The sequence below is a fragment of the Chelonia mydas genome, chromosome 10 (genome assembly GCF_015237465.2).
Source record: "Chelonia mydas isolate rCheMyd1 chromosome 10, rCheMyd1.pri.v2, whole genome shotgun sequence".
Taxonomy (NCBI): domain Eukaryota; kingdom Metazoa; phylum Chordata; order Testudines; family Cheloniidae; genus Chelonia; species Chelonia mydas.
Window position 1 is genome coordinate 15,380,969 of NC_051250.2, and position 13,002 is coordinate 15,393,970.

General features: G+C 46.0%; 1 protein-coding gene across 6 annotated transcripts in view; it reads left to right on the forward strand.

Moving 5' to 3' along the window:
- Positions 1–13,002, forward strand: part of TECPR1 (tectonin beta-propeller repeat containing 1) — a 38,608-nt gene that overhangs the window by 12,094 nt on the left and 13,512 nt on the right. For 5 of the 6 annotated variants that reach the window (XM_037910872.2, XM_043524047.1, XM_037910873.2 and 2 more), the window contains 9 exons: positions 1,713–1,887; positions 1,980–2,080; positions 4,704–4,805; positions 5,254–5,399; positions 7,064–7,593; positions 8,561–8,706; positions 9,713–9,868; positions 10,421–10,570; positions 11,401–11,558. In XM_037910872.2, coding sequence (XP_037766800.1) covers positions 1,713–1,887; positions 1,980–2,080; positions 4,704–4,805; positions 5,254–5,399; positions 7,064–7,593; positions 8,561–8,706; positions 9,713–9,868; positions 10,421–10,570; positions 11,401–11,558 — 1,664 coding nt within the window. The remainder of the gene's footprint in view (positions 1–1,712; positions 1,888–1,979; positions 2,081–4,703; positions 4,806–5,253; positions 5,400–7,063; positions 7,594–8,560; positions 8,707–9,712; positions 9,869–10,420; positions 10,571–11,400; positions 11,559–13,002) is intronic. The other variant, XM_037910874.1, reaches the window with a different exon arrangement.

Sequence of the window (13,002 nt, forward strand, 5' to 3'; positions counted from 1 at the left end):
TGTGTTGCAGGTAGGTATTTATCATCATAGCAGCGGAGATATACCTGCAGGTTTTGCATCTGTTGTTATGGTAAGGGTCTGGTACCACTCTGCGTTGGTGGGTCCTGGTCCGTAAGAAGCTTGCTTCTGGTGATGAGGTTGCGGGGATGGGGGATGATATCTGAAGGCCAGATCACAATTGACTAGGTGGCTGTGAATCTCAGTGTTTAAGCCCAGACAGATGTGCTGCAAGCTAAAGCATTGCCTTCATACGCTAGTCAGGATCTTTGCTGTTTGGCACGGCTGACAGGGGACATGGAAATAAAACCCTTTCTGTGATAGGCTGTTGACTGATGCTGCTTAATATCAAAATAGAGAGGGAGAGTTTAGAGGTGCTGTGTCATAGGTGAGTGTTTCTTCAGTGTGGAAAAATGAACTTATAGAAAGGATCCAATTTTGCTCACCCTTTCTTGCGTTGAATAGGGAAAGGGAAAAGTTCAGCTTGCTTAACGGGTTAAACCTTCCTCAGCTGGCAATAGGGTAGTCTTGGAATGCAGCCTTGGCAAGGTTTTACTTTATATTTATAATATTAAATGACAAAAAGAGTATGTATCTCCCATCCTGTTCTTAGGCCCACGATGAAGTCTGTCTTATCCTTCCCCATGCTGTAAGGATTTCCATCCTTCACTCTTAGGCACATGTCTTAGCTGCCATTCTTCTAGCCATGGTCTATCCCTAACTTGTGTCTTAACAGGTCTAGAAGTAACTTTAGATGTTTGAGAGAGTGTAGTCTAGTGGCTATAACAAATACTCTTAGGGTCTACTCACATTTTGCCACTGACTGGCTGTGTAGCATTGGGCAAGTCACTTAGAAAACCAAAACTCCCTGTGCCTCAGTTTCCCCATGTGGAAATGATAGCTCCCTGCCTAACAGGCTTATTTAATTAACATTAAAGTGCTTTGGGTTCCCCAAAGTGGAAGTCCTGCCAAAGCAAAATGTTGTTAATACATGTGGGGCTGTGCTCACTGTCCACCACAAGGAGAGAATATCCACCTAAGAATGCTCTGTGCTCTCTCCATATTGAACCTTCCCACCAAGTTCTCTCAAACATAAGGTGGAGAAACACATGTGAGAGATCAGGACTGGCAAGTACAAAACCCTTAAAGTGGCATGTTCTCTCCGCTGTTTGTAAATGTTGGGCTGGACACCATCAAAGGTAATGAAGGTGGTGAGGTATTGGCCCTTACACAAATGGTGTCTGTCTAAATGGATAGCTCATTACAGTTAATGCCAAATCATGACTTTTTATCTATAGCAGTAACCTGGGTGTGTGAATGCTGCATATTTTCCTAAGGAAGAAGGATTCTTAGCATACGATTCAATGATTCTAAGTTTATTTAACGTGCCTTGAATTATATTTAACTGCTCCGAATGTTGAAAAACCACACAGATCCTGTGGTAAGAGATCATGGGTCCAGTCCAAATTGGCTTGCGTCATAAAAGCTAGTCTATAGAAAAGCCTCCTCCCTTGATACACAGCTAAATGGTCTGCAGCTGTATAATCTACTCAACTAATGCCACTTAAAGGTGAGAGTTCAAATGCTATTAAAGGAGCCTTGGCTAGAGAAGAATGGTTCTCTCCTTTCTGTCAGGCTGGACATCTGTTTGCCCGAAAGGTTCTGATTGTTTATATTAGGGTAGCATTTTTCTAAGGCTTTTGTGTCTATCCTAGGTATGGTATAGAGAAGACGTTTGCCACCACAATCCAGAAGGCTCCTGGTGGTCCTTAATAGCCACCCCCGGAGAAGCAGTACAGATCAGCTGTGGACCATATGACCTCCTGTGGGCAACACTTTGGGAGGGGCAAGCTATTGTGAGAGAAGGGATTGATAGAAATAACCCTCAAGGTAAAACCCCGTCATGCCATGCAGGGAAGTCGCTTTGATTTGTAGAGAAAACAAGAGGCTAATGAACAATGACTCCTTGTTTTACTTGGCAGGAATTTCTTGGACAATTGTGGAACCCCCAAGCTCTGAAAATGGGATCCTGCACATCTCTGTGGGTGTAAATGTAGTGTGGGCGGTTACTAAAGACAGAAAAGTAAGAGGCCTGGAGCTACATTTCTGGTTCTCTTCCCTGTACGTTTACAGTGTGTTGTTCTTCTGTGCAAGCTTATGAAATGTCAGTGATTTGGGATCTCTTGCTCCCTTTGCTGGGTAAGTTCCAGTGCCCCAAAATTGCAGGTGTGCTCTGTGGCTCTTAGTGACTGAACGACCAAGAGGCATAAGGGTGTGTAAGTGTCTCTGAGAAGGCTGCTCAGTCACTCTCCCAGAACAGAAATAGGTTCCAGCTCGACAGCACGCTGCTGCCCATTTGGGATAATGTTATACACAATAGGCCAAACTCAAGTCAAGCAGCAGCAAATGAGTGTAAGAGGAAGTTTCACAACCCTAGGCTGGGACTCCTTTACAGCTGCTCAGTGATGGTTGTCATGTATTACATCTGAACATGGCCAGTAGAGTGGCATGTAGCGATAACGGGGATATGAAAAGAAACTGGAGGCAAGGAGCAAGGCACAGTGTGGAATTCTCAGTGAAGAATACAGAAGGGCCTAGACTGAGAGATGTACAGTCATTTCCCCCGCTGTGGTTTTTGAGCCCCCTGGAAAGAGTGAAAACTGCTTACTTCACACTGGCATCTTGATTATCTCTAGCTGATGGTCACTTACAGATTCAAAGCTTAGAAATATGTACCAGTCCCAAAACCAAAATGCCTTTTCACCAAAGAGTTTATAGCCCCAGCACACTGTGAAATAGGCAGGTTCCATAGTCAGAATAGCTAAAGCATTAGTCTCTAGCCTTGGGTGATAAAGTCTATTGTGTATTTCTAACCCTGGTGATTAGCAAAATACTTGACCGTATAAAGGTCACCAATCCCTCCATCTAGTAGTGCTTTCTGTTACTGATCCAGGACAGAATATAGCAAATCCCACCTATGGGAACAAGGCAATATTCAGTCCCTACTTTATACTTTATAACAAAACAAAAATTATGGTTCAATCTTGGCTTCTTAACCTAGGATGCCCATGTATGTGCATGTGTTTGCTCATTGTGTTTACAACTTCAAGTCTCTGTGCAAATCCCAGATAGTCTGTTGTTCTGATGACAATAAACCCCCTTTACCTATATTATACTGCATGGCTGACTAATAACAAATATCTGCTGTACTTGGAAAAAAATCACTGGTTCTAAGCGCTAACAGAGTGTAATTATCTCAGGTTCTTACTGCAAATTAGTAGTTTCCAGGGTTTATTGATGATAACTTTATTGAAGTTAAATAACAAACATGAGGTCCCTTATTAGTACAATACAATAGCATGTATAGCTTAAGGCTTGTCTAGACAGGGACATTATACCGGTATAATATAGGGGGTGAATTTAAAGCTCTGTAGTTATACCAGGATAACTCCCTGTGTGGGCACTCTTAGTCCAATATGAGTGTCTTTTTCCAGTTTAGTTTATGTTGTTTTGGAAGTGGTTTAAATTAAGACGTAAGAAGTTGGTCTTTTTCCGGAATAAGGACATCCACACACACTTATACTGGTATAATTAAACGGCTATAGCTATACTAATGTAACTGGAAAAATCTCCCTCGTGGACAATCTTTTAGATGTTTTTTATTTGGTAAAGAATGAGATAGAACCAAGCTAATCTAATAGGAGATTAAATACTTGGTATGTTTTGATTATTTAAAAATCCAACCACTATTTAACAAACAACTTCTAAAGTAAACACAGCCTATTCCTTTGGACGTAATATAATAAAATGTCTAAAGCCCTTGAAAAGCTTGGTGAGGTGACTTGGAGGTAGTTAGGGGCCTTTAGTAGTTAGGGGCCTTTAGATGTGATAAAAGCCATCCTACAATTGAGATATAAAAGAATGAATTTTCCCATGCATCAGAGAAACTCTCATTCTGAGGGGAAGAGATGGGGAACTGGCTGGCTCACCCTTGTCAGCTATTTGCTCTCTAACTTCTCAGAGAAGTTCTCCTTACAGAAATTATGGAACTGCCTCTCATTTACACCATCCTGGCACTCTAAGGGGCCTTAAAGTGGGTGTGTTACATTTCCTCCCACTGTAAGGCCTGTTTGCACTGCCAGAATGGTGTAAAGGGGCCATAGTGCAAATGAGAATCTGATCGCTTCTCCCTCATTCCTAGAGCAGCTCTTTAGTATTGAAGTTCTCATAGTGTATTAGTAACTTTTGAAAGAGTTAGCTAGTAAAAACTGTTGCTGGGATTTTGAAACCCAACTGCCAAGGGGATTTTAGGAGCCTAACTCTCTTAGGTCCCTTTTCAGGGTAGGATTGTCAAAGCTGTTCTGGATAACTGCCCTGTCAGAGCTGCATGCTGGTGTATGCTGTGCTGCCCCGAGGGAGGTGATAGTGCAGCCTTGGGAGTTTGGAGTGCTATTCCCCACTCTGCCACTGACTTGCTGTATCACCTTAGGCAAGTCTCTTAATGGCTCAGTGCCACAGTCTGCAAGATGTTTTGGAAGCCTCAGACCAAAGGCACTACTGAAGTATTATTGGTTGCTCTAGGCCACGTGGCAATGGCAGAACTGAGAATGAGACGCAGGAGCCCTGACTCCCAGCCACGGCTTTAACCATTTAACTGTCTCCCTGCTAGTACCATAGTTCAAAACTTGGATTTTAACTTGTGACAGGTGTGGTTCAGAAGAGGTGTGAACTCGCACAATCCATGTGGCACCAGCTGGATTGAAATGGTTGGAGAAATGATGATGGTAAACGTAGGCTTAAATGACCAGGTAAGGCGGCGGAACACCAATTGTGTGAACACATGAGCATGTTTAGACTCCTTCTGTAGGATCACTGTTCAGCTTTGCGGTTGGAATACACGCGGGGGACGCCAGGATGTTCAGCCCAACAAGGGGCCCAATTGCCTGAACTGCCAAAAGCCCATGAGGCACTGGGGGTTTGCAATGCGAGAACGTTCAGCGAACCTGCCTCTCATCTGACACACCTGAGTACAAACCAGCCCCCATCCCACAATCAACCCTATACAGGAGTGATGCACTGCACCTAAACTACCAGCACTAGAGACAAACCCAAAGAAAACCCCTGACTCAGGAAAGACTCTTGCCCTCAACTGTCCTCTTCTCACTCCCCTGTTGTAGCTGACGCCCATCTGCTTTCCATGCCATTCATCCCCTTAGGACACACAGACATTCCCGTCAAGACCCCTTTCTCCCCTAGGTCTGGGGAATCGGCTGCGAGGATCGAGCTGTTTATTTCCGGCAAGGCGTCACACCGAGCGAACTCAGCGGGAAGACATGGAAGGCGATTGTATCTGGCAGAGAGAGTGACAGGTCTCAGACCGGCAGCTCGACCAGTCTGCTCAGGTAGCTAATAAAGTGTCCACAAGCCCTAAAGGCCATCAGATTTTGGTGCTGCCAGGGCATGAGGAGTATTTCTGTGAACACAATCCATCCAGTTTGTTCAAGGCTCCTCACTGTGACCTTGAGCAAACCCCGCACGTGGTTCCGGCTTCTCGCCAGGTACTGAAGTCCATTTGTTTGGGTTTTTTTTTTTTTTCCAATTAAAATGCAACAGTGAGCAGCAAACTCTTCCTCTCTGGGGAGGGAGGCAATGTTCTGACTTGAGAATTCAGTGCAGCCTGGTAGTAAAGGGAGCTGAGCTGGGATTTGCCCTCAGATTCCAGGGTCCAGTCTAGAACAGGATGAAATGTTACCTGCCAGATATCCTGGAGGTGTTTTCTCCACTTAACGATTATCTTTCTCTTGGGGGTCACTTGTGTGGCATCTTGCCACTTTCTTTCCCAGAGGGGATAAACAAATGGTTCCATGATGACAGTTGGCCCATCGGCCATGCTGGGAACACTGCGAGAAGCCACGTGCTGAGCCCTAGGGCTCAGAACATCTCGTGTTGCTGAACAGAAACTATCTGCAGTTGAGAATGAAACCACAGTGTTGATAGACTCTATTATTATTATTCATTTGTGCTAGTGGCACCTGGGAGCCCCAGGCCTCCATTGTCCTAGGCAAACACAGAACAAAAAGACAGCCCCTGCCCCAGAGAGCTTGCAGTCTGAGAATAAGACAAGAGAACAGATGGATGCAGACAGAGGGGGAGCGCAAGGAAACAATGATGCAATCATGTCTTTACAGACAAGACAAACACAGAGTGGGGGAAAGGTTAGCACACACAAGCAGAGTGAACAGTGTAATGGCAGCGAACATCATGTTAATGCCAGGATTCTTTTTAGTTTGCCGGCAGAGGGGTGGAGTGAGTTAGGAGGGGATCGGCTAAATAGAACAGGGAATGGAGGGGTGGGGGGCGGGTAGGAGGGGGAAGGTAGCTGTGGGGTGAATCTGAGATGAAGGTGGCGGGGAGCTGAAGGAAACAGCTGATCAGCACAGGGCACAGAATGTCCACCCATTCTGTAGTCCTGACTGGAACATCCAAAGGTCTCTGCTTCCAAAGGGCTGGAGTCTCTAGCTGGGTTCTCTCTGCACCTCTCCTCCAAGGCCACATGGAAAAGACAGGAGGCACCGCATGGGCCCTAGAACCCCTAGAAGGTGTGTGGGGTTTCCCCTGCACTGTTCTGGGGCCAAGGGCACATTGGGAGGAAGAAAGGGGCCTGGCTGGACCCATATTTTACCTCTGCCCCTCCCAAATGCAGCAGTCCCTGCTTTGGCTGCTTCTGTTCCTACCAGTTGGAGTCTCAAAAAAGTCCTGCTCAGCATTTGTAAACCAAAAGACAGGGCCTTGGGGTGTTAACACTTGGGGTATTCTGGAGAGTTCTGTGCAGCCAACCCTACAGGCTGTCCTAAAAGGATTTCCCAGCATGGCCTACAAAGCCATGCGTTGGGCTCTCTTCCCTTGGGGATGGAGTTAAGCTTTTACCATAAAAGGTCTGGTTTGTATCAGCTGTTCACTGTGTAGCCATCTCTGTCTGTCGTTCTCTGGTCTTTTCTATGGCTCTGTGCCGGTTGATAATTCGGAGAATGGTGGCTGATTAGCTACTTGTCTGTTTGTCCCCAAGCGCTGGCTGTTTCTTCAGTGACGACGTTAGGGAGCAAATGAATTTGATCGTTCAGAGCGATGCGGACATTTCCTCTGATACCGAGAGCCCACAGATACACCCAAACCTTGCTGACATGCCCCTGTCAGGTGCTGCAGCTAGCGTCAATGGTAACAGCGTGGGAAGCCAGTCAGCAGAAGCGAGTGCAAACTTGGCTGTGGATCCTCTGGACTCTACTCCCGAAGAAGTCAGCCCTGCTTCAGACAATGGCAAGAAGGCTGGTCTCGAAAAACCCAAGTCTTCTGCTGACCAGGATCCCCATCCTGCAGAACTGCAGTGGACAAACATTGACTTAAAGGAGGCCCATAAAAAGCCTCTGCTCGCTGCCAGCACCTTCCCGGAGACATCCAGCCTGTCTTCCCTTGGCATGTTCTCAGTTGGAGTTGAAGAACATTATGGAGCTGATGAGCACCCGTTGTGGGCTTGGGTGTGTGGGGGAGGCTGCCTGGTGGATTCACACAGCTTGCTGAAATGGTTCACTCTTCAGTCAGGTACTGTCAGCTCAGTGTAGCTGGGCCTTGATCCCCACTCAGGGCCTAATAAGATACCGTGCTTTTTTATTTTTTTAAGCGTGTCCTTATCTCAAAATAATCCCTCGTTCTCCCACCCACTCTCTTACCTAGTATCCTGCATGCCAGTTAGTTGTTACCCTTCATCCCAGAAGAGAAGGTATTTCCTGCTGTGCATATCTACCTGTAAAGCACTTTATGAACGTAGTTAGTGACTATTTCTCTGCATATTTGGCAGACATGTTACACAGGGAATAATCCAGTTTGTCGGAACTCCACACACCTGTTTAGCTCTCCATAGCGTTGAAACTGGAGCTCAGGATAAAACGGCTCCTGGGTGTGACTGAAAACTAGTCAAAAGCAAGTTGTGGAGGGAGCCTGTTTAGAGACAAATACCACAGTGCCCTGCTGGTACCATAGTCCTTGTGATCCGAGGATGAGATATACACTATCGTAAGCCTTTCTAATGGCAAGAGGAACTGAAAGGTGGTTTTCTGAATGGAAGCCCAGCCTTGACTCCTGGAGGGGTTAGAACAGGGAGGCTTTTGAAGAAAGTGAAATATGGTCAAATTTCCAAATAAGTTGGTTGTCAAATTAGTGAGTATGTGGCATCGCAATACTTAGTCTTGTCTTACTGGTCATCTCAGCTCTGTATCAGAATCTGTAGAGCATATGGTCATCTCCTAGGACCATACAGGTGCTACTCTAGTGGAGGAATATAGAGAGGAGTTTATGATAAGTCTTTCAATCCATTTTCTATGCACCATTTGCAGTATTCTCACTGGCCCTTTGGTAATGCCACTGGGGCTAGTGTGTCCATGTAATAGTGGTGTGAGACCAGAGGCACTTCACCCAGTGTTTTTGAAGTGGCAAATTGTGTCTTGAGCATCTAATACTTCACATAATTGAGTTTAAAGCTCACTTGGTCATCATGTTGGTTCTGCTCTAGGTCTGTTATCCTCTGTGCAGTCCCTTTCCCTGTCTATCAGTCCAGCACAGACAGCAGCGTGGCGAAAGCAGATTTTCCAGCAGCTCAGTGAAAGGACCAAGCGGGAACTGGAGAACTTTAGACACTATGAACAAGCTATCGAGCAGGTAAGTGAAAGTCCTCCTGTTTCCTTCCCTTTAACTCTGATCATGATTTAACATCTGACAGGATTGGGCATCCGTGATGGTACTGTCCAGTGTATGGGCTGCAACCTACTGTTATTAAGCATTGTATCCTTGCGCCCGTTCACATTTGTCCATTACCACAGCTCTTAGAGCAACTTTTCCCAGGCACTCCAACTGGAAACCCTAGTAGCCATTAGACCTCTGTCACAGCTGCTCTTGTAGAAAAGTTCCATTCTAAAAGCTAGTACTATAAAAAAGAACACTGGCTGACTCTGTTGCACTTGTTACTGAATATGCTGAAATTCCTAATCCAGGACACCTTTAAATGTGTTAGATGCATGTGAGTTACTGCACTACACAAATTCAGGGCCTTCTGTTTGCATGAATATCCTTATTACTTCAATAAATGAGTGAGCTTATTCTCTGTGAACACCAGGGGGCATACCACGGCTTCCATAAGTAGTGCTTATAATGTCAAGAACATCTGAATAACAGGATTTCTCGTTAATATTTCCCTTTGATTATCACACAAAATTTCCTTGGGCTCTTCTTAGATTTCATTCAGGATTTTGGCCCCTCCTTTTCTAAGACTTGAGTTATCCAATATCACCTGTTTAAAGTATTAAAATACAATTCGTTTCAATATAGAACAGTTTGGCGTATGCACTTTCAGTCAGTTTTAATAGATGATTATGTTAAAAGCACTCAAGCTCTAGAAACACTGTTTCTAACTCTAACCCCAGTGAGAAACAACCTGCTGTATTTCCCCAAGTCAGAGACTCTCTCTGTGATTTTAAACTCTCTGAAGTGATGACTCTCTGAAGGTGGCATCTCACCTCTCTACCATCGAGTTTTGTTAGCCTTCATCTGATCACATTATCTTCTGCTTGTGTCAGAGCTTCTCGGTATTGTATAGAAAGAACGAGCAATTGAGGGGGTGTCAAGAAAACTCTTTGCAGCTCCTTGTAACCTTGTGTTTCTGCCACAGTCTGTCTGGGTGAAAACGGGGACCTTGCAGTGGTGGAGAAGCTGGAAGCCTCATAAATGGACAGATGTGCGAGTAGCGCTGGAGCAGTTCACTGGGAATGATGGCATGCGAGACAGCATTCTGTTCATCTATTACATGTATCATGAGGAGAAGAAGGTGCATTCGAGAAGCACATTGCAGTGCTGGTGTCCCATTTGACAAGAGGAAAAACATGACTAGATGGGGATGGGCATTGTGATACAGGGTTTCTTGTCTAGGTCACCATTTCCGATCTGGCCCAGGCCAGTAGCAAATGAAAGTCTTTTCTCTCTGATGGCTGTCTCAGGGTCCTGTTAGAAATAATCCTGCTCTCAGTGGGAAAGCCACCACCAGGTTGACACCAATTAGCCATCTTGTTGACAGCCCAGAGACTGAATGGTCATGGAGAAAGAACCAACCTTTGTGGCCTAGCAGGGGGGCCCCTCTGAGGTAGGGTTGACACACACTAGCAGAGTGGTGTAGAGGCGGTAGATAGGACCTCAGTCATCCAGGGCTGTAAGTCTAACCCCATTTCACGAGCACTCCCAAATACAATGTGGGTTTTCTCCCAAGCAGAATGTTAGTCCCTCTGCCATCCTTACCAGGGACCATTTGTGCAAGGTTTCCCTATTGTGGGGGAGGCTTAATGGGAGTTTGCCTTGTTCACGAATGCCCTTTGTATTGTGCCAGTACATGCACGTGTTCCTGAACGAAGTTACCATTCTGGTTGAAGTTCTGAATGATGCCAAACACTCCTTCGCTCTCTACACGCCTGAGAGGACAAAGCAGCGGTGGCCAATTCGTCTAGCAGCCGCCACAGAACAAGAAATGCATGACTGGGTAACTCTGCCAACTTTCTAACGCAGTCTGGTTACATTTGAAATGACTTCCTTAATCCCTCATTTGTGTGAGGTTTGAGCATCAGGTTTGCAACCTCTGGACTCTTTGGCTATGTCTGCACTAGCAAACATTGGGAAGATATACCACTAGTGCTACAAAAATTCAGCCCAAGTTTACTTGACATCATAGTGAAAACACCTGCCGCTGCGTGTCACCACTAGGGCTCGTGCCGGTGTGACCTGTGGTGCAGCTGACCCCATGATCACTCTTGTGGGATTTTTGTCCCCTCTAAAATCCCCTACTGTAGACCAGGCCACAGGAACTGTGGCAGGATTAACTCAGTCCTACCCTTCTTTGGAGACAGAGAAATGGAGTTGTGTGTGATGGGCAGGGCTACAGGCATTCAGACCACCTTAACTACTAAGGTTTGCTCAGCGCTGTGTAGATATTCTACTTCTCATAAAGAGCTTAAACAAGTGGGACAAAACTTTCCTTCACTTTTGTGCATTGAGCTGTCTATCCGCATGCTTGCGTCTCTGTGGCACAAAAATGGCTGCATTTCAGCAGTGGCGAGAGGGAAGGAGGAAGGTGTGTGCGTGTGTGTACAGAGACATTGTGAAGACTCTGGGGATCCTGAAAGATAAATCATGCTGATAGCAAGGAATCATGACACCTTTGATCTGAACTCTGCTAGTTCACCTTGGAGATTTGTAAAAGGCAATGAGGATAAACCTCCTTTCACTAGCACTAGATGACCTACGTTAAGGGAAAACCCGTGTTCGCACCATGAAATGCACCTCCTCGCTCTTTGTTGCTTCCTTATATTGTAGCTGGCTTTGCTGAGCATGTCCTGCCGTGAAAGCAGACGGATTCAAGGCCCTCCCTCCCACCAGGCCATCTGGTCTGTTACCTGCAAAGGAGACATCTTCGTCAGCGAGCCAAGTCCTGAATTAGAGGCCGCACCACACCTGATGCCATGTGACCAAATGTAAGACGGTTTTAAAGTTCCCCTCACTACTGTGCATTTCAAGCAGCCAGAATTTTCTTTAATTCCATGTCAGCGGTTATGCGTTCTGTTGTGTGAAACGCATGGTGTGCTGTAGATGTCAGCCAATGATGAAGAGAGACATGGAGTTGCCTTTGTTTTCATAAGTGAGATGAAGAAGTTTCCTCAGGCTACATTTTGATGTTCACATGCTCAAGCTGCATGTTATGAGCCAGATCTTGCAAGGTTTCCTATCTGATTTCATTGGGATGACCTGTAAGACTTGCAGGGTTGGGTGCTAAATTATCCTACACAAATTAGTGGATGGCATTTTAGAGTAAATGAAACATTCCATTCATTAGGGCTGAGATTTGAATAGCACCCAAGTGAGGGGATTCAGAATTCTGAATCCCACATGCAGTGGTGGTAGATGCTCTCTAGTGAGGACAGCAGCTGGGTTTCTATTCTAAGCATGATATTGCAGCCCTGACCACTGTAGTCCAAAAGCAAAGAGGCCCTTAATCTGCCTCAAAATTGGCAGGTTAAGGGCCAAGTAGAATTTTTGCTACTAATTGGAAGTGACTTGCATGAGGTGTTTCTGATTTATGAAACCCTAAAAATCCCTTGGGTGCATCTACAGCGCAGCTGGGTGGTGCGATTCCCAGTATGGGTAGACAGACTGGCACTAGCTCAGCTCCAGCTAGCATGCCAAAAATAGCAGTGTGGAGAGAGATTGCAGCATGGAGGGCAGCTTAGGGTAGCTGCTGGAGTCCAAGCCTGCCTGATCCCTTGGGTCAGAGCTCAGGTAGCTAGCAGTGCTGTTCTGGCATGCTAGCTTGAGCAGAGCTAGTCGGAGTCTGTCTACCCTGGATGGGAATCACACCTCCCAGCTGCAGTGTAGACATACCATCAGAGTCCTAACAGTGGAAGGGAGAGGTGGGTGGGGCTCCACTCAGGCCCTAAAGCTTGCCAGGTTGCTGGTTCCTTTATCTACTCCTGCACACTTCCTGATCTGTAAAAGCAGGTCTTCTTTTCTACTCCCCCAGACTCCGCACTGGCATGTTCCTCTACAGTCCCTTTGCCTTCCCTACTCTTCCCTAGACACACGCTCCACACCCTGCGTGGCTCCTGGTCCCCAGGAAGGGATTTCCCTCTACTAGGCACCTCCTCAGAGCTGCAGACTTGGGGGTCCATCTTGAGTACGTGAAAATAAGACTCTGCTCCTGCAGAAGGTGAGGGAATCCCCTCTGGCCTCCTGCCTTCCCCCAGGCCCATATTAGGACCATCAATTCATGTGTATTAAACCAAGGAAATTCCTAGAGGAAAAGCTTCTGGGCGAAGTGAACCTGAGGGCGAATATCCACACCTAACAAGTGAAAATCTCACCAGTATATCCTAGCTAACTGTTCTAAACAAACCAGCAATGGTTCAAATCAGGAAATTCAAA